Below are 21,009 nucleotides of genomic sequence, written 5' to 3'. Positions count from 1 at the left end.
GCAGCTGTGCAGAAAAAAAGCATGAAACCACCAACAACAATGAAAAGGGAAATACACATGCCTGTGGCCCAGCAATTCCAGTTCTGAGGATTTACCCTCCAGAGATATTCAAATAAATTCACAAAAAGAAATGAGTTCACCAAGGGTCCCTGTGGAAACATGCATAGCAGCAAGAAATGAAACCACAAAAATCAAAACACCCACACACCCCAGAAGAGGAAACAATCTAAATGTCTACCAAGAAAGGACTGGTTAACTAATTATGTTTTGTCTATTGTAGTACTATGCAGCCTTTTAGAATAGACCCAAACCTGCTGAGAAAGATGTGTATGTTATCCAAGAAAAGCAAACTGCAGTACTATATATATATATAATATGATCCTATTTTGACTTAAAAAAAAGATTATATATACACTTTTAAAAATATGCATAGGAAATCTCCAGAAGAAACTCAACAATGGATACTGCCGGGAAATAGAACTAAGGAGCCAAGGTGAGATATATTTTTGTATATTTTTATGTATTATTTGACTGCTTTACCATAGACTATAATAATACTTTTTTTTTTTTTGAGGCAGGGTCTTCCTTTGTAGTTCATGCTGGCCCCGAACTCAATCTGTAGCCCAGGCTGGCCTCGAACTTGCGATCCTCCTGCCTCAGCCTCCAGAGTGCTGGGATTACAGGCTTGTGGCACAAAGCCCGGCTTTTATAGTAATACTTTTTGAAGATCTAGAGATTTTCTGAACCCACTAGAACAGTTAAGCACAGTAACGGAATCAGGGGAGGCTGGGCCTCAGAGATGGTGGACTTCAGAGGGTATGGCACGGGAACAGGTGTAGCCTAAGTGCTCCAGACGTGTGACCCTGAGTGCCAACGCAAGGGTGCATCAGGGGACTGTGGAGGGAAGGGTCAAGGACAACACTCCTGGTAAGCTTCAGCTCTTCCCAGGCAGCTTACCAACATGTCTAGAACAATTTTCCTCCTTGCTAACTAGCATACACAAGGGCTGAAAGCTGGCTCAGGAGATCTCTTTGGGGATACTCACGGACCTGTGAATAAAGACATCCCCTGGGCCTCACTAGAGCTGGACCTGGGGTCCCAATGACATGCCAGGCACTAGCCTAAAAGATACCTGGTGTTTAAACTAGTAATTATTAGTTTAGGTGCAGATATTTTATGCCCATGTTGCAGAGGAAGAAACTGTAGTTAGAATGATTTGTTCAAGGTCACTCAGAGCTGTGTTCTGAAGCCATGTGTGACTTAAGCCTTGGCCCTTAACTGGTGGGTAATGTGATTTAAAGGTTCCTTATCCCAAAGGGAAGGAAGGGGAAGAACTTGTCTCCAGGCAGTGGTAATTTCATTCTGGCAAAGAAGGAACTGGTTCAGGTTTGTCAAGGTCTCCTCTAGCTCTATGGCTTTGAATCTAAAATGCTATGTGGACTGGCATCCGTGCGGCCAGGGCCTGGCCAGAATTGAGGAAGGGGATAGCATGCGTTCTAGAGTTACACAAATGTGGGCTGGAAATCCCAGCTCTGTCCTCACTGGCTGTGTAAGGGTGGCTGCTCTGTAAATCAGAGACACCAATATCATACTGCAGATTACTATGCAAAGGACTGAATGGTGGTGGGAAGCCTTCTTTTCTGCTGTTTTCTTTCCTGTTTCTTTAGGAGGAAACACCTCAGAAGAATCAGAAGAGAATATACTGAGTCTCAACCCTAAAACCTGGTAATGGCAGGAGTGTCATACTTGCCATAGTAGTATAGCAGTTCTTGTTCTCCAGAGCTGGCAGATGCCAGCACAAGGGTCCAAAGACCCTACAGAATGTCAGGTTATACCAGTCCCAAGGTTTTCCAAGTGGATGAACTAAGCTTTAAGCACTTCACAGAAGCTCTGCCCCAAACTCAAAGACATACAACAGCCAGGTCAGTCCTTCTCCAGCCAATCTCCACCCCAGTGACCAGCGTATTCTCTCTTTCTTTTGGACCGCTGGGCCACAGACTTCCTACAGGCAGAAGATCCTTTATCTCTCTTGCCAGGTAGATGGTGGTCTGCCAACATTTTTAGAGGGGACAGCTTCATTCCAAATGACAAGAGCCCTTCTTGGTTTTGCTCCCCCTGGTGCTTCCCAACAATTGGTTTCTTTGAAATACTGAGGCCTAGAGAAGGCTAGGCTCTGGGGAGACATAGATGCCACAGCTGAGAGAGAATGACCACACTGCACTGCTGGTATCTACTCCAGCCAGGAGTAGATGTGCTTTTGGGGGTGGGGGTAAGGCTGCTCCAGTTTATTAAAAGGGGAGAGGCCCAGAAATTCTTTTAAAAGAGATACTCTTTGAGGCACCAACACCTCTTCTAGGAATTTATCCTGTAGATACCTAAGGTGGGCAAAATCAAAAGCACAAAGAAAGTCACTTCAGCTTTGAGGAGCAAAAGCTAACCTATGTATATTATCAGCAGAGAGCTTATAGAATAAATTACACTCAAGAAGGGACACAATGAGGGCCGGGGATTTAGCTCAGTGGTTCCAGCGCCTGCCTCCCAAGCGCAAGGTCCTCAGTTCAATCTCCGGTACCAAAAAAAAAAAAAAAAAGAAGGGACACAATGGGACCAGGGATTTAGCTCAGTGGTGCCATTGCCTGCCTTGCAAATGCAAGGTCCTGAGTTCGATCCCCGGTACCTAAATAAATAAATAAATAGAAAGGATACAATGTAGCCAAAATGAGGAGACAGGCATGAACATGTGCCAAAAAAAAATCATCTCTAACACAGTAAACAAAGCAAAGCAAGCAATATCAGCCTTGCCCCCTCTTGGCTGTTGATTACAGGAGCCTGGGAGGATATGCAGGAGCAGCTGCCGGCCCAGGGCCACCTTCAAGGCTAGTGTGTCACCAGAGCAGGTGGAAGAGGAAAAAATGCTCTTGTTTCGGCCACTTTCCCTTCTATCTTCAGTATACCACAACCCAAGGACAGATGCTATGACAATTTCCCACATTCTGAAGGCTTTGTTTGAAGCCCTGTTTATTGGCTACCCTTCTCTATGGCCCAGTATGTTTCATGGACAGCTCCCAGCTCCCTCAGAACTCAGGGGGTAAAAGCACTATGGTGGCTTCCTCTCACTTCCCTGAGGATTCTGAGTCTAGACAGCCTCTGCAGATGCCTTTCCTTCCTGAGAAGCAGGATTGAATCTGCTGGCCCAGCATCAGGGAGTAAATCCAGTCTGAAAGTCTCTTTCTAGATATGATCTCCAGGGGGTGCTGATAAAGGTACTTCTGCCCTGAGGGTCTGCAGCTGTTCAGACCTGATGGGCTGTGGCTTGCTGAATCAGGGTGTCTATCTCAGAGAGAAGGGCTCCACTGGAGTTTCTGCCATTTGATGCAGTTCACCTCCCTGGTCATTCCTGGGCAGAGGAAAGGTAAAGGAAGGGGAGCTACTTTCTCCCAGGTGCTGATCCACACAACACCGGAGGGAGGCCTGTGCCAAAGCAGGACAAGGTTCCACAAGATTTTGGAATTGATCGTCTCCCTTGAGGGTGAGCTCAGCCCTAAATGAATGGAGCTTTTGAATTCCACCAGCTAATACCTTCTCCACGAGCCACCTATCTGTGCACTATCACTCTGTCACCCAAGCCAAGAATCGTGGGCCTGCCACAGTTCCTTCTCTTTCAACCTTCACTTCCAAACACTCCCAGAGTCCAGTTGATTTCCCCTCCAAAAAAAGAAAGAAAAAAGGCGGGGAGCAGGGATGTAGCTCAGTGGTGCTGCGCCTGCCTGGCAAGTGCAAGGTCCTGAGTTTGATTCCTGGTACTAAGAAAAAAAGATTTCCTCCACCAGGCAGCTCTGATCTCTACCCTTCCTCCCCATCGGCACCATCTCTGCCCTGATCCAAGCCTTCATCTCACTGTGTGTGATTACTGCAACAGCCTCCTAGAAATCCACATTCACTCTCTCCTCATCCATCCTCCACAGCAGCCAGAGCACTCTTGGGAAGATGCAGGTCTGCTGCTGTTTCCTCTACTTAAGACAGCCATCACCAACAGAATGCAAAGTCCAAGCATCCTGGCACAGTGCATGCCTACCTCTCCAGCATGGGCTGCTGTCAGGTCTCTTCACACCCTCTGCTGGAACTCCTTGGGGTTCCTAAAGTGCCACACACACCAGGCACACAACCACACTTGTGCACACTGCTTCCCCTGCCTGGGGTACTTTGTAGAGCCCCCAGAAAACTCTAATTACTCCTCAAGATCCAGTTCAAATTTTAAGGGCTCTCCTTCAATGTTCTCCTCATCCCCAAGGTGAATCACTCCTTCCACTCGCTGGTTTCCCACCACATAAATGTTGTACCGTCTTTTGGGAGACTCGTCAAGCTCTGTGCAAATGTCCATGTCCATGGGTTATACACCTGCGCCTGCCCCTGCTGGGGTACAACTTCCTCCTGGGCAAGGTTTGCCTCTCATCCTCTTCCTCCCCTAGTACTCAGCACATGTCAGTTGCACATAGGAGCTGATGTGTATACACTTGGGCTTCTGTATTTTGAGCCATCACTCATATCAATGTTCATAATGCTTCCTGATCATGCTAATCCAGGCACCAGACTAGGGTTACTTGTAGGCACTCACACAGAAGGAACTCTAAATACATTTTCTCCCATGTATACCTTAAAATACTGCTTTTTTTCTATTGCAGTCTTACTTCTACTTTGAAAAATGATTCTTTTAGAGGGCCACACTGAATCATCTCCATTGCTCCTGTACCTACTGGGTAAACTCCCCACAGGTTTCCTTTTCAACAAGAATACAATAAAACTCTGTGATCTTGTGATCCCTCAGGACAGTTCTGACAGCTCAACAGGACACAGTTCTAGTTGCTATGAATTGCTTCAACTGATTCCTAGAAATTCTTTCCTGCAGGCTGTAATAAAAGTTAACACCAAGCTTTCACTCCTTGCTGAGTGCTAAATACTCAACCTGCAACATCTCACTTCATCCTCACAACTGCCCCAGTAGGGAGCTACTCTTACTGTCCTCGTTTTAGAGATGAGAAAGCTGGGCATGTAGAGAATAAGGTAAGTGACCAGTAGGGCTGGGATTAGAACCTACATCTGTCAGATGGTGCAAACAGCTCCTAGCCACTACAGCCTAGTGCCATGCCCAAAGGTCAAATTCAAGGCACAAATGAGCAAATGCAACACCCCTTACAACTGGGCTTCTGAGAAGGCAGCCCCACCTCAGCAGGGTGGCAACTTACATAACTGCAATCCCACATGGACCATTTCTTTGCCAAGCCCAGACCCATGCAGAGGGCTAGCCCCTGGTTGCAGTGCTTTTGCAGCAGAGATCTACTCTACTACCCCAGGACCAACTCTTCTCGCTCAGAAGCCTGCAGTGATCTCCAAAGAGGTCCTTCTCTCCTCTTTCTTCCCTCCTGTACTAGGACTCCAAGGAGATCTTTCTACAACACAGATTCATTCATGTCACTCCTCTGGTCACTGTCCCCCAATGGCTGGGCATAAAGACCCAAATCCTTAACAGACATTTCTTAGTCAACTTATATTACTTCATCTTGCACCATGTCAACTTCTATACTACAGTGAACAACAATCTGAGGTTTCTGGAATAAACTATGAATCTCTCTTGCAGTAGAACACATTCCTCTTCATTCTCACTTAGCTAAGTCTCCCTCTTCTCTCCTTCAAGACTTGGCTTCAGCCTCCCTTATGTCAAGACTTCCCAAGATGAGCCAGCAGCTTCCTCTGCTGGGCTCCCACAGCATTCTGTTCTTGCTGCTACTAGTTTTGTTTGTTTGTTTTTAATGGTACTGAGAAGTGAGGCTCACACATGCTAGGCAAGTGCTCTACCACTAAGCTAAGTCTCCAACCCTTTTTATTTTGAGCCAGGGTCTTACTAAGTTGCCCAGGCTGAGCTGGAATTTCAAATCCTCCTGCTTCAGCCTCCTGAGTAGCTGAAATTACCGGCTGCTAGCTTTTTCAGATCACATTTCAGCTATTTGTTTACAGGTCAGTCTTCCCTAACAAGACCACTGAACTTTTTGAAATGAGAATAGCTAATGGTTATTGAACTGTCATGTGGCAGCCAGTTCTATGTATTCTACATGTGTTTAATTTTTTAACTTTTTTATAATTCTATATTATCATCACTGTTTTATAGATGAGGCAGAGAGGTTAAACAAAGTGCCCAAGGTCACACGGCTAGAAAGCTGCTCAACTCACAAAATCTGGGTTCAGAACCTACCCTCCCCCCCTTTTTTTGAGATGGGGTCTTGCTGTGTAATCCAGGCTGGCTTTGAACACACTATGTAGCCCAGGCCAGCCTCGAACTTGCAGTTATCCTCCTGTCTCAGCCTACAGGCGTGCACCATCAGACCTGGGTTCCACTACCTACTCTTACAAGCAAGGACCCTGTTATGTGAGGGATGAATGAATGAATAAGGTTATCTTTAGCCTGTCTAGATCTAATTCACAAACAGCTGGCATAGCAGGGTCAGTAAGGAGAGCTGGAGTTCACCCATACAGCTTACAAATAAGGATTCTCTGGTTCCTACAATTACACATTCTGCTCTTCCTTATCTCATGCCAAACAATTCAGCCAAGAGGGAAAGGAGCCCAGCCCAGGATGACTACCCTCTTCCTCATGGTTCTCAAAACCAAGCAAAGCCAACTGGTTTCCTCCAGTGACTTAAAACAGAGCAAAGTCTATCCTGCTACAGAACATGACTGTCATCCCTTCCTTCCGCCAACAAAAGGGCAACAAACCTGGGGAGTGTGAGTGGGCAGAGAACACCGTGGGGAGTCCGAATACTCAGACCTACTGGAAGGTGGGGCCAAGTGGCGTGGGAATGGGCGGACCTGAGCCAGCTCGGGTAGGTGAAACACTGACCACAGCAAGGTCTCCCCTTGAAGAAGACCAGCCAAATGCGGATCTGGCAAGCAGGTAGCTCTCTCACTTGAACGCCGCCCAGGACGCGAAATTCTCCAACAGCCATGGGGCCGGTGTCAACCGGTGAGGGGTCCAGGAGGAAGCTCTGGATGGCCCTCCCTGGGAATTCGTCCTAACTTTGAAGTCACTCTCCAGATCAGGAGGGAAGCAAGGAGAGGTGGAGGGCGTCTCTTTGGGAAAACCTGGCTGGGTTTAAAAGCCGGCTGCTTCACTTACTGTGAATGGCTCCGGGCAGGGCCGATAGTGCCTACTTTGTAAGGGCTGTGGCAGGTACTGAGTCTCTCTCTGTTGTCGGAGAAAGGCAGACCCCCAGCGGAGGAGGGGACATTCCTTGTTGCGATTTCTGTCACCCGGGTCCCACCGCCACGGCTGCTGAGGCCCGTCCCGCCAACCCGCAACGCCCGCCCGGATCCCTGCTCTGGGACCCCCGGCCTCACCTTCCCCGGGTGGTCAGCGCTGCTCGCCCATAGTCCGCAGCCCTGAGCCGGGGCTGCTCCGCGCTCCGTCCCGGGGGGCCGGGGCCGGGCCGGGGGCGTGGGAGCCGCTTACCGCCGCCTCCCAGCGTAGCCACCCAAGCTGCCACCGCCGCCTCCCTCCATGGCTGCGGCGCCGCCACCTGACAACGGAAGTGACGCACCGCCCCCCTCCCGGGCGCAGCACCGCCCCTCCCGGACACACCCCTCATGCGTCAAGGGCCCACACCCCTCGGATTGGGTCGCCATTTTGACGATGGGCGGAAGCCTTCAGGCAAGAGGTCAGAATCCGATTGAGGATTGGTTCAAAGTAGGGCCTGGGCCAAAAGCTATGAAACTATTGGAGACTGAGACCTATGGGGGCGGTACTTACCGTTAATCGATGTCTGCCATGAGGCTGGGACGGAGGTACCGCCCCACCTTGACGCCCCAGAACCTTGCGGACGGTCCAACTCGTTCTGCCGAGGTTGAGCTCTCCAGCCGCTGGAAATCTGCCAACTGTCGTTTATTTATCAGAAAAGTGATACTTCCTTAATGCCTATTTCTTGGATTCTGGAACTCTGTGCGGGAAGCTCTGCAGTTAGGCTCAATAAAAGACAAGAATTCCTATCTTAACTCTCATAATTAATTTCCCTCTGTGTAGGCCCTTTAGAAACCCCAAGGATAGCCAGCTTCAACTTGGAGATTTCTGTAGTCCTGACCAGGGAGGTTTACAGGAAAGAGTTCCTATTAATGATTCCAGTCACCTAACCAAGTCTCTCCTACCACAGTTTCAATCCCTTTCTCCTCCTCCAACAGCCACGCCCTCCATGAATCAGCTTCTAGCACCAGCAGATGAGCCCTTTAAAGGGATTGCATCATGGTGGTGACTCACTTGGGCCCTCCGAGAGCCTGACTTCTGTCCCCTGGCATGCAGAAGCAGCTAGAAGGGCTCAGTGACGGCAGCACCAGCGGCCATAGCCCCACTCCTTTGTCTCTGAAAAATGAGCCGGGACCCTTGCTGCTTGTGACTTTAACTCTCAGCTGTCTTTTCAGCTGTCCCCTGGGTCACTCTGCATCCATGTGTAGGCACTCGTGTCCAAGCCTGTGTGCACTGCTGGATTTTAGGGTGTGTGGCCAGGCACTTATGTGTATGTGCAATGACACCACATCCCCACCCCCAGGAGACTCTCGGCTGATTCAAAATACAGGATTTTAACAAAGGAAAAAAAGAGAAAGAAAGGAGGAAAAGAAAAAATTAAATTAAATGAAAGAAAGAAAAAGAAAGGAGGAAAAGAGGTAATGAACATATCCATACAGATAGTACCTGGACATGAGGGCTGATCTGAGGGAGGTCTGGCGGCCCCACCACCACTTTCCTTTTCATTGTCTCTCTGAATGCCTAGTGCCTATTAAACTGCATAAAGGGCTGAGTAACAGTAATCAGAGCATTTCCCACTGCTGTGCCACCCATTGTGTTAAGCACTTAAGAGACACCAGCATTAGGCATCTGTTTACAGATAAGGCTCAGAAAGGGAAAGTAACCTGTTCAAAGGCACACAGCTAATAATGGCAGGATTGTGCTTTGAACCCAGTCTGGTGGATTTCTAAAAGCTAGAATTTAAATCCCTCCTGTGTCACAAGCTAGATAACTAAGTGTAAGTTCCCAGAACTTCTTGCTTATACAGACAGAAATAACTCTTCATAGGATCATTGTGAGGACTCAGTAAGTTATGAAAACAGCTACTCACAGGACCTAGAAAGTGTCACCTTAGCGGCAGAATCTCAAGAAAGTGGATGGCCAAAAGACAGACATGGAGAAGCCAGGCCCCAGCCCTCCATACTTCTCTTTTTGATAAAGGGAGAAGCCCCAGGATTCCGGAAGCCCTGACTCTGACAAGAATGAATTCTGCGTTTTCCAGGGCGCTAATTATCAGCCAGATGAATCACTTGGCAATGACACCATCATCCCCACCCCCAGGAGATTCTCAGCTGATTCAAAATATAGGACTTTTTTTTTGGTACCAGGGATCAACTTGGGGCCTTGTGCTTGTGAGGCAGGCGCTGGAACCACTGAGCTAAATCCCCAGCCCCAAAATATAGGATTTTAACAAAGAAGAGGAGGAGGAGGAGAAGGGAGGAGAAGAGGTAATGAACAGAAAGTAGGGGTGCCAGCCAGAGAAAATGAAAAACTGTCACCAGGACACTAACACAAGGAGATGGCTGGGACACACACATGTGATGACATGCTCCTTCTGGCTCTCCAGCTCTGGCTGACTGGCAGACGGAGATGCCGTAACAAAGTGATGCCTGTCACAACACCACTCCTTGATGAGGTAAAGGAAGATCTGCCTGTCACAGAAGGAGGGGAAGAGACCCTCAACCTCTAGGGCCCTCTTCAGGCTTCTGAAGGTCAGCTCTTCTTATTGGCTGTTTTCAAGTTTGTTTTTTTTTTCACTCTTTCTGTGGGCAAGCCCCAAGGTTTAGGTATGGCAAATTTTGAGTGTCAGATCCACATGGTAGCTGGATATGACAACTAAGGTGAGCAGAGGCTACTCTAACTTAATTCTGCCATCAGTATGATGTGAAGAGTGCTGGGCTGCCTATACCAACCCTTCTCAGCACGAAGCAGCTGGATGGAAACTATGCCCATTCTCCCCTGTCCGCAGTTAGGGAAACCTCCAGTGGGGGGAATATTATAGACAGCTAAGTCAGGTAGAAATATTATAGGCAGTCAGACAAGACTAGGCCCTTGAGGGAATCAGTGCAGAAGATGAGAACACATCGGAACTGTGGCTGGAGGTGCATCTAAAGAAGATTAAAGTCACAATGGCCAGTTTACATACTTCCCTAAGGGAAAAACAGAAGTTTAAAATTGGTCCACCCTTTTGAGATGTCCTGCATTAATAAACCATTATCTCATTAGGGGTGGGATGGCCATCTTCTTCCACCCACTAAGACTAAAACTAGACTAAGACTATAGATTATCGGCCAAGATTAATGTCATCCATATGTCCTTGTTACTATTGGATCAATATTACTGAAGCAGCTCTACTTGTAATCTTATTGGTTGATTATAGTTTTGACTCACGTTGTACCCACCTCATACTTTTGTTCTATAAAATTTTCTCAAAGAAGTGGGCTCCTTGGCAATTCATTCAGGACCCCTCCTGTCTCTTAGGAGCTATTTCTATTCCTCATTCTTATTCCCCAATAAATTTTCCTACTCTTAAAAAAAAAAAGAAAAAAAGTGCTGGGCTGGGCATCACAGAACATTCCCGTAATCCCAGCACTTGGAAGGCTGAAGTAGGAGGATCACCATGAGTTTGGGGCCAGCCTGGGCTACATAGCGATGCCCTGGCTCAAATAAAAAGAAGAAAAGGGCTGGAGATTTAGCTCAGTGGCACTGTGCCTGCCTTGCAAGTGCAAGGTCCTGAGTTCAATCCCTGGTACAAAAAAAGAAAAGAAAAGAAAAAAGTGCTAGGAAGCAGATAGTATCTTAGTTAAGATCATGGAGTTGGACTGGTTGTGGTGGTGCACATCTATAATCCTATAATTCTGGGAAGTTAAGGAAGGAGGATTGCAAATTTAAACCCAGCCTGGGCAATCTGGCAATTTAGCAAGACCCTGTCTTAGAAAAAATATTTTTTTGGAGTACTGGGAATCGAACTCAGGGCTTGAACTTGCCAGGCAGGCACTGTGCCACTGAACTACATCCCCAGCCCTTTGTTTTAGAATTTCAAAGACGGGATGGGGATGGAGCTCAATGCAAAGGCCCTGGGTTCAATCCTGAGTACTGGAAAAGCAAAATCATGGAGTTGGGAGCCAGGCAGATCTCAGTTCAAATCCCCATTCTGTGTTGTTCCCCTTCAGCATATCATTTAATTTCTCTGAGTCTATCTGTGAACCTAAAATGAGCTTGTTAAAATATAAGGTTGCTATGATGATGTAGTAAAATTGCTTTCACTCCTAGAAGACTGATGATGCAAGGCCTGTGATGCAATAGCAGCTCTGCCCTCATGGAGCATATGGAGTCTTTTTTTTTTTTTTTTCCCAGTACCGGGGATTGAACTCAGAACCTTGTGCTTTTGAGGCAGGTGCGGTGGCACTGAACTACATCTGCAGCCCCCTCCCCCACATGGAGTCTTTAGCACAGGGGATAACACAAGTAGTAGCCATTTCTGATTCCCATTATGATGCCCATCTTAGCATTCTGCTTCTAACTTAATCAGGGGAACTAGGAAGAGCCCCTTCCCTTCTCTGGGCCTCAGTTTCCTCAACTGTAAAGTGAAGGAGTTAGACTGTGCCAGTGGTTCTCAACCTTTCCACCTTTAAAGACCCCTTTTAGTATTTTTCCTCCATATAAGACTTATATTTGGTAAATTTTGTCTGCCATATAACTTATATCAAGTAATTTCTTCCTCTTTATTGATGGCCTTATATTATACCCACTGGAGCTTGCGATCAGGAGCAACAGGCCAATATAACCATCATGCTATTGGCATAATGCCACCTCAGAGTATCATCCTTCACAAATTATATGCTGTTTCTCTGGGTTCTTCTGAATCACTGCTGACAACTCAAGGAATCCCTGCTATCCTCGGAGGCCCTTCAGCCAGAAATGCCAGACTGGAACTTACTATGCTGCTGAAGTCCCACCCACTTGGCCATGCTGAGCTGGACATGTTGTGTCCCTTGTATGTCTGGGAGATCTACCTGTCAGCTGCATGCCCACCTGGCTTTCCTCAGTCTTGGCAGTCCCCTCCCTCAAATGAGGGACCCCTGAACTATTCTCTCCAGGCATGGGGAAAGGGAAAGAGGGGATACTCTGTGGCAATTTCACACCCAGAACTTCTGGGGGTTCTGACATCCACTGGGACCTCACACTGGCTGAAGCTGCAGGAAGGGTGGATGTGTATGCCTGGCAATGAGGAGCACACCATCCGGACTCTGACAGGCTGATGGTCACAGGAAATACTTTCCATCTTTCCCTTGGTGTCCCTGGGCCCCTCCCTTACAGAGTTAGGTTATTCTGCATTTGTCATTTCAGGAAACGAAGGATACGACAGACTGCAGAGTTCATTTTTAGCTTCTTTATTTCAAAAGCCCAGCCCACAGGGAGGAATGGGAAGAATTTCTGTGCAGAAATAAATTTAGAAAACTGTGTAACAGGGGGATCTGGGAGCCTGTGACTGGGTAAAAAGATGGTCCCTGACAACAGAGTAGCTTTTCCTGGACCTCTTGCTGGGGCTGTCAGCTGGGCCTCTGGGTCAGAGAGCAAAGAACAGTCATGTTCTTTTTCCAGTGTGTGGCACCAAGGAAGTAACACAAACCTTTGAAGAAATGAAGCTCTGGAGTTATGTGCTGCATATAATATGGCCAAACCAGGGCCAACTAACCTAAGACCTAAGAATTTCCTGGGCCTGACAAGGCCTGAGGAAAGCAGAAAAAAAATGTAACACTTGAGAAGTGACATGCAGAGGGTTCTTTTGGTCTGGAAGAGGCAACTCATGAAGCAGCAACCTTTGAAAGCTGATGACAACAAAAAAAACCCAAACCAAATAAAATGAAGACATCTCTGTGGGTGCTAGTGGGACTGGATGCCCACTACATCGGACCACCCCTCTCCCCCCAGGCACTGGCACCTTGAAGGAAGTGCCTTTGAATTCCAACATAATTCCAAGGAAATGCAGGGAACTGTTAAGTGATTGTCACTGAGTTTCTGCCACTCTGGCCGGACAGGTGAAATAGGAACTCAAAGTCAGTTAAAGTTCAAGTTCTATTTCCTACATACCAGAAATTACAACCAGGAGATTGGGCATGATGGTGCATGCCTGCGATCCCAGGATTCAGGAGGCTGATGCAGGAGGATTGCTGTGAGTTCCAGGCCAGCTTGGGCTACATAGTGAGTTCAAGGCCAGCCTCGACTATATACCCAGATCCTGTCTCAAAACAACCCCCCGGAAAAAAATTGCAACCAGGAGCCAGGGCTCTTAGATCACTTGCAGGCCCGAGGTGGGGGGGCAGAGAGAGAAAGAGAAAATTATAATCAGCACTCCTTACCCACAATGTATCATTTGCCCCAGCCTCCCTCCCCTCTATGATAGTCACAATTCTACTGTCATCCACCCTAAACCCCTAAGCTTTCGCCCTTTAGAACTTTTATACTGAAAGTTTCCTTTGCTATCCCCTGCTCTTATAGTTCAGGCTGGCTTTGAACTCTCAGCAATCCTCCTGCCTCAGCCTCCTGGATTCTGGGATCACAAGTGTGTGCCACCATATCTAGATTCCCCTGGTTCTTTAAACAGCAGGCTCCTTAGTTTAAATTTCACTTCCTCAGACCACTTTCTGAAAAATGAAACCACTTCTGTTACTCTCTCAGAGGACCCTATTTATCTCCTTCACAGCATCTGTATACATTTTTACTTTGTTCATTTATTATCTGTCAGACACCTGAGGGCAAACCTTTGCCCACCCCCCCCCACACCCCCACCCCCCGCCACGCACCTCCACATTGGGGAATGAGCTCATGTCCTTTGCACTGAGTTAAGTCTCCAGCCTTATTTATTTATTTATTTTTGAGACAGGGTCTTACTATGTAGTTCAGGCTGGCTTTGAACTCACCATGTAGCCCAGGCTAGTTTCAAACTCCTGGCAATTCTCCTTTCTCAGCCTCCCAAGTGCTGGGATTGCAGGTATGCACCACCACCATGCCTGGCTTATATATTTTATTTTACTTTGTTTTTTGTACAGGAGATCGAACTCGGGACCTTGTGCTTGCAAGGCAGGTGGTGGCACCACTGAGCTAAATCCCCGTCACCCCTCTTTTTTAAAAATTTTAAATCAGAGTTGTGCTAAATTGCTCAGACTGGGCTCAAACTTGTGATCCTCCTGTCTCAGCTTCCTAGGATACTGGGATCATGTGTATGCACCACTGTGCCTAGCTCTTGTCCATCCTGACGGTCCTTCAGCTGTTACCAGTGTACCTGGGAGACACTTGATGCTGTGAAATGACTGACCAGTAGCAGTCAGAAAGTTCCTAGCTTGCCATAGGGTGGTGGGCACTGAGCTTTGTGGGCCTCAGCCTGGGCCCTTGACAGCCTTGGCCACATTCCAGGACAGACTACAAAAGACCCATATCCTTGGGGCTTGCAGTCAGCTTTGCTCTCAGCCAGGTGCTTGACAGGAGTGTGTCTCAGCAGGGCCTGGTTCTCTTCCTTCCCAAGAAGGACAGACGGCCTAGTAGAGTCTAGCAGAGGATGGGTAAGGGGATGTTCCTTAACCGACTTCCCTTGCTGGCCCTGATGAGGATGGAGAAGAGCCTGGTGCACCATCCAAACCTCAGAGTAGATCTTTCCTCTACTCCTAGGCCAAACCCCCTGCAGGAGTGCTCTTCAAGTCTGGAAACACATGCAAATGCATGTTTCTTTTGCCTGTGGTCACCTTGTGTCTTAGCCGTTTTCTTGTTGCTGAGTCATAATGTCTGAGACCCACATCTCTAAGGAGGAGAGGTTATTCTGGCTCAGTTTGTAGTGATTTTAGCCCAGTTGGCTTCCTCCAAGGGAGGGTGTCATGGCAGAGAACAAAGAGCTCATGGCATGGCACCTGGCAGGTGCTCTGTGCCTATCTGATGAACTAACTCTCTTGTTCCACAGGACACAGTAACTGTCACTGAGATGGTTGTCTGTGGTGGGTTTAGAATGACCATAAGGCAACCACCACAAAGATCTGGGTTCTAACTCTGAGTGCCAGAAGGCTCTCAGAATCCAGGACTCATGTCTTGCTGGTGGCTGAACTCCCATACCCAAGGGGAGGGCCCAGAATACTCAAACCTATGTGCTTCAGGAAACAGCAATGAGATTAACTGGCCCTTCCACATTTATCTGAATAGAAATACCACTTTCCACCTGATCCCACTAAAGTATTCTCTGACTATAGTTCTCTGTCTTTCCTACATACTAAAATCACCCAGGAGGGCCGGGGATTTAGCTCAGTGGTTCCGGCGCCTGCCTCTCAAGTGCAAGGTCCCGAGTTTGATCCCTGGTACCAAAAAAAAAAAAAGTTCAAGGCCAGCCTAAACTACATAATAAGACCCTATCTCAAAAACACACAAACAACAACAAAACCCAAAAAGTATGACTATACCTCTACTACTTTCCAACACCACTTAAGCTAAAATGAAACCTTTGGGGCCAGGGATTTAGCTCAGTGGTTCCACTGCCTACCTTGCAAGCGGAAGGTCCCAAATTCAATCCCCGGCACCAAAACAAACAAAACAAAATGAAAAATTACCCAGGAAATTTAAACAGTACGGGTTTTAGTAGGGTGTGGTGGCACACGCCTGTAATCTTAGCACTCTGGTAGACTGAGGCAGGAGAATCACAAGTTTGAGGCCAGCCTGGGCAATTTAGCAACTTAGTGAGGCCCTGTCTAAAAATTGAAAAATAAATATATAAATAAAAGACTGGGGATATAAGCTTAGGAAAAAGGCCCTGGATTCAACTGCCAGTAATTTTTTCAATTACCAGTATTAAAAAAAATAAATAAGTCCTAGTGCTTGAGCCACACTCACCAATTTAACCTGAATCTGAGATGGGTGGGGGCCAGGTGATTCCAACATGCAGCCAAGTTAGAAACCATGAGACCTACTATACAGCACCAACAGGAAGCCCAGCACCTAGCAGGGAAAGCACAAAGCATAGACTTGTTTGTACTGAAGTTTGATTTCATGAGAAAATGAACACAACTGCAAGAGAAATGGGGAGGTAGAGGAGACACAGGCCAAGCACATTTAATAAACTTTACAAGGAGAGAGTTGAAAACTACCTGACAAATTTCCTAAATCAGTAAATCATATTTGGGTACAAAGGATCAAAAAAGGGGATTGTCACCTACCCCAAGGCCAAAGGCAGCCAGATAGGATTCTGGGTCCCAGGGTGAATCCGGGAGGTGGAACCCTGTGAAAGGGAGCTGTGGCAAGTGGTGTCTGTCCGATACCAGGTTCCAGGCAGGGAGGGATAGCAGGAGTTGGCTCAGAACTCGGGAGGAACCTGAGCTGGTGCTAGAACTTGCTAAGGTGACAGCCTCACTTATACTTTTTGGTGGGAAACTCCTGCCGGCCTTGGCCCTTGCTGCCAAAGTTTCGCACTCGATGGATGATCTGCAACTGTTGCTCAATGGTGGCGGTGATGTTCACGTCATCTGGGATGTGGACGTAACGAACATTTCGGCCTGTTATGAAGAGGTCATCCAGCTTAACCTGATGCCCCCAACGGTCCGTGTAAGTGACCTTGGCCAGGCGGATGTTCATGAAAGCATCGACGTTGTCAATGCGTCCATGGGCCACACTCTCATCCCGTAGGTCCACACTGGTCACCTGCCCCTGAAGGCCCTGCAACAGGATGATCAGGCTGTTCTCGGAGATGGTCCGCTCCTTCACTGAGTGGCTCACTGCCATGCTTCCACACCAGCTGGCTAGTCGCTGTGGGCAGAAGCACACAGATGGGAGCTATAGCAGGTTAAGGGCTGCGCTGCTGACTCACCTTCACCATGTTCTCAAAATCCCCAGCACTGGCCTTCCCAAGCCTGACCAACTCCCCAGTTTTTGCCTTTGTGGATACAGGTTTCATACACACATCTCATAGTATTCTCAGATCACTTTGCAAGCCAAAGATTACTTGCACCTATTTTATAGATGGGAAAAATATGGCAAGGAGAGACCAAATCATTTTTATAACTTTCCCAAGATCACATAATTGCTAAATGGAGGTGCTAGGATTCAAATCCATAGCTGCCTAACCCCAAATCCCATACCAGTGATTCTGAGTCTTTACGGTACATTAGAATCACCTCATGAAGTGAGGGTTTTTTTTTCAGACAGGGTCTTGGTGTATATTCCAGGCTGGACTTAATTCGTGGCAATCCTCCTACCTCAGCCTCCCGAGTGCTGGGATTACATGCATTTGGCACTACACCTGGCCAACCTGGGAAGTTTTTACCTGGCCTCCACACCTCCAAGATTCTGATTTATTTGGTTGGGGGGTGAGGCCCAGGTATCCTAAATTTAAAAGCTCCCCAGGTACTTCTAATGTGCTGACAACCTTGAGAACCACTCCCCTAAAGTAGTTTACATCTTTGCTACTCAAAATATGCTCTGTGGGCTGGCATCTTCAGAGCAATTGTTAAGAAATACAAAAGCTTGGTTCTTGCCAGGCCTGGTGGCACACACCTGTAATCCCAGCACTTGGGAGGCTGAGGCAGGAGGATTGTCATAAGTTGGAGGCCAGCCTTGGCTAGATAGTGAGGTCAAGGCCAGCCTGCACTACAAAGTGAAACCCTGTCTCCAGAAAAAAAAACACAACAATTTGTGTCTCTCCACACACCTACTGAAACAGAATCTGATCCCTCTGTGAATTAGATGGATGATACAATTTGGAAATCAGGTGGATGTGGTGGTACATGCCTGTGATCCCAGCACGCTGGGAGGCAGAGGCAGGAGGATCAAAAATTTGAGCAAAGAGGCAACTTAACATTTAATGAGACCCAGTCTCAAAAAAATAAAAATGATGAGGGGAGGGGAGAAAAAAAGTAAAGAGAATCAAGACTTGTTGTGTACATGTGCCAACTCCCCATGATGAATGTAATCATTATGTACTACAAACATCTACTAATAAAAATAAAAATTTAGAAAAGGTCAACCTTTTTGGCGAACAAATTAATAAGACTGGGGATGTAGCTCAGTGTGAAGGCCCTGGGTTCAATCCTCAGCTCTGCAAAACAAGAACAAAAAGGGAATCATTGGTTGACACCAATTCCAAAGGTTAGTGTGCATTAGGATCACCTACAGGGCTTGTTAGATCACAGACTGCTGAGCCCCATCCCCAGTTCCTGACTCAGTGGGTATGAGCTGGGGCCCAGGAATGTGCAAAGGACACAAGTTACCAGATGAGGCTGATGTTGTTGCCTAAAGGCCCACACTGAGAGTGGCCTACACCATGCAACTGCCATGTAATTAAAAATTTAGATAACTGAAAAAAAAAGGTAGTATATGAAGTACAGTACACAGGTTTTGAAGGTAGAGGAACTGAAAACCTAGGTTGGAATCCCCAGTCCACACCCAACTCTGTGGGACAGTTACTGTCTCTGAAACTGTTTCATTTGTTAAACTATAGGCTAAATAAGGACCACGAGAATCTCACTACAGCAAGGCCAGTTTCCTTTCAACATGCCTTGATACGGAATTCATATAACTGGCTTATCTATGTCTTATTTTCAAACCCTGAGTCGAACGTGGTACATTCTCTCCTTAAGACTTCATAAAGAATCCCACCAAGGCTCTGCGAGATGGCATTAAATGTGGCACCACTGTGAGGGAGTGGGAGCTGGGTCCTGGGAATGGTCTAACACCCTTCTCCCCCAACTCAGCCTTCAGCCTGAGACTGATCCAGCAAAAGTCTGAGGCCGTGTTGTGACTGCAAAGCGCAGCCACCGGACCTCTAGACAGGCCTGGGGTCTGGGATAGGCTCAGCCACTTTCTAGAAGGGAGAACTTCAGCCAGCCAATGGGTTCTTCGCGCGTATAGCCCCACCGGTAAGATGGGGATGGAGAGGCCCCTCTGCGCGCAGAGCAGCAGGAATGGGGATCGCGAGAGAAGCCACTCTGCAAAGTAGGGAGAAGATTCCTCCCGGGCTCCCGGCGCTAGGCCAACCCGGACCCACCACGCCGGATTCCTTCGCTTCCCGCGCCCGCGATCCCGCCGAAGCCCGCTGGCGCCTAGCTGGGTTGCCTGCCGCCGCCACCTCCTCGCTGAGAAGCCATGGCAACGCCTGGCCACCGGGATCGTAGGTGCGCTGGGCCGCGTCTTCCTGGGGGCTCGCCGTCGACTACAAGTCCCAGGAAGGTGTGCGCCAAGGGCACGCAGAGCGCCAGGCGCGCTGTCGTGTCATCCTGGGCTGTGACGCGGACTACAAGCTCCAGGAAGCGCCGTGCTCGGGCACGCCCCCAGCTCGCCTCGGCGCATGCTCACAGAGGGTGATCAAGAGCCAAGCACCTGCCGGGCTCCCTGTGTAGACCATTGACCAGGAGCTGATGGTTGTCTGAACTAATGGCACCGCGGGAGAGAGAGAAAAACTGGGAAAATAGGATAAACGTTCTTCAGCTGATTAAAATAGCGTGGTGTCATAGTGACTGGGTAACCTTTTATGAGAAGATCAGGGATGTCCTAAGGTTACATTTGAGCTGAAATGAACGACACGAAACTAGGCCAAAACCAGGAGAGCAGTTGCAATTAGAGGGCATGGTTCCTCTGAATTTTCTCATTTCATGGCTTATACAAAGGAACTTGTAGAAATTACCTTGACAGTGGGAGCAAAAAAAAGGCTAGTAAGGCTGGGGAGAGCAGTGTGTCAAAGAGGCCTGAGAGAAAGCAGGAGCCCCAGCCTTGAAGACTTTGTAAGTCAAGAAATGTTTCGAGTTCATTGTTTAGAAGTGCAGGAACCTAGGTTCAAATGTGCCCTTTGCTGACTGTGTGACTTAATGCAAATTAATTATCCTCTCTCCTCGGTTTCATCTAATACCAGGAGTGCAATGATAGACTGTCAAAGGAGAGTGTCGCCTCCCTCCCTCCCTTCTTTCTTCTGACACTAGAGATTGAACCCCCTGTCGCCCACACTCGAGCCAAGCATTCTACCACTGAGCTGCATCCTCAGACTGTTCTTTTTAATTAAAAAAAATAAATAACCAGGCATGGTGGCACATGTCTGTAATCCCAGCACTCTGGGAGGCTGAGGTAGGTGAATTGGAAGTTTGAGCCCAGCATGGGCAACTTAGTGACAGCAAGACCCTGTCTCAAAAAAAATAAAAAAGAGTTAGGGATGTAGTTCAGTGTGATGTCCTTAGGTTCAGTCCCCAGTGGTCAAACAACAACACAAAATCACAGCAGCAAAAAAAACCAGGGTGGTCTAAGGCATGAGGAAAGGTGATTGAAATTAAGGAAAAGGGAAGTATTTAGTGATCTGTATGTGCCTAATTAAACTTCTCTTGGGCTGGGGATTTAGCTCTGTGGTTCTGGTGCCTGCCTTGCAAGCGTAAGGCCCTGAGTTCGATCTCCTGTACCAAAAAAAACAAAACAAAAAAACCTTCTCTTTATAGGGTGTATGTTCAGAAAATGGTGGCATTTTTGGCCCTCTTTCATCAAAACAGCACCCATCAGACCCATTCACAACAGGCCCAAGTGAAAGGTCAATGGGTTCAACTGGTTTGAGCTAACTCCAAGTTTCTGAAAGACAACCTAGGCAACTGTCATCAGGATCATGTGTCAGAGGTGTTACCTGTAACACAGTTAGTGGGGGTATACTGCTTAGCTATGTGACCTCTAAAATTGGTGATAAAGCGGGTAAAGCTACAGGGTTTATTAGGTTTTCTCTGGTTTCAATCTCTATCTCCATGCTATCTTCTGTATGATTCCTGAATCCCTTGTCTATGTCTCCAGCCCAGACTGTTGTACAAATCTTTTACTAAGTATCTATTGCTTATTCTTGTGTCTTACTGGTACTTGAAATTCAACATGTCTATAAGACATATTCATCAAGTCCCTCCCAAAGCAGT

At 47.5% G+C, this 21,009-nt stretch overlaps 2 protein-coding genes across 10 annotated transcripts in view; both read right to left on the bottom strand.

Moving 5' to 3' along the window:
* Stk40 (serine/threonine kinase 40) overlaps positions 1–8,196 on the bottom strand; it is a 44,882-nt gene extending 36,686 nt beyond the window's left edge. For 5 of the 8 annotated variants that reach the window (XM_087215291.1, XM_021263341.2, XM_021263342.2 and 2 more), the window contains exon 1: positions 7,390–7,586. The gene's annotated coding sequence lies outside the window, so the exon portion shown is untranslated. The other 3 variants (XM_004850958.4, XM_021263338.2, XM_087215293.1) reach the window with 3 other exon arrangements.
* Positions 8,197–16,179: 7,983 nt separating this feature from the next.
* Positions 16,180–19,348, bottom strand: Lsm10 (LSM10, U7 small nuclear RNA associated). 2 transcript variants are annotated; one of them, XM_004850960.4, is made up of 3 exons: positions 19,122–19,348; positions 18,103–18,173; positions 16,180–16,885 (listed from the first exon to the last, which is right to left on the bottom strand). In XM_004850960.4, the coding sequence occupies exon 3, from the start codon at positions 16,859–16,861 to the stop codon at positions 16,490–16,492; it is 372 nt and encodes a 123-aa protein (XP_004851017.1). In that variant the 5' UTR covers positions 16,862–16,885; positions 18,103–18,173; positions 19,122–19,348; the 3' UTR covers positions 16,180–16,489. The 2 variants fall into 2 exon arrangements, with proteins under 2 accessions (XP_004851017.1, XP_004851018.1); XM_004850961.4 differs by lacking the exon at positions 18,103–18,173.
* Between the last annotated feature and the right edge of the window lie 1,661 nt (positions 19,349–21,009).

The sequence above is a fragment of the Heterocephalus glaber genome, unplaced genomic scaffold (genome assembly GCF_053883595.1).
Source record: "Heterocephalus glaber isolate CG9 unplaced genomic scaffold, H.glaber_assembly_v1.0 deba00001452, whole genome shotgun sequence".
In the NCBI taxonomy this organism is placed as follows: Eukaryota; Metazoa; Chordata; class Mammalia; order Rodentia; family Bathyergidae; genus Heterocephalus; species Heterocephalus glaber.
The sequence above is the reverse complement of the archived record's forward strand: the minus strand, read 5'-3'. Positions and strand labels throughout refer to the sequence as shown.

Bases quoted from the DNA above. Each gene is read 5' to 3' on its own strand.
- Lsm10 (XM_004850960.4), bottom strand. From the start codon at position 16,861: ATGGCAGTGAGCCACTCAGTGAAGGAGCGGACCATCTCCGAGAACAGC.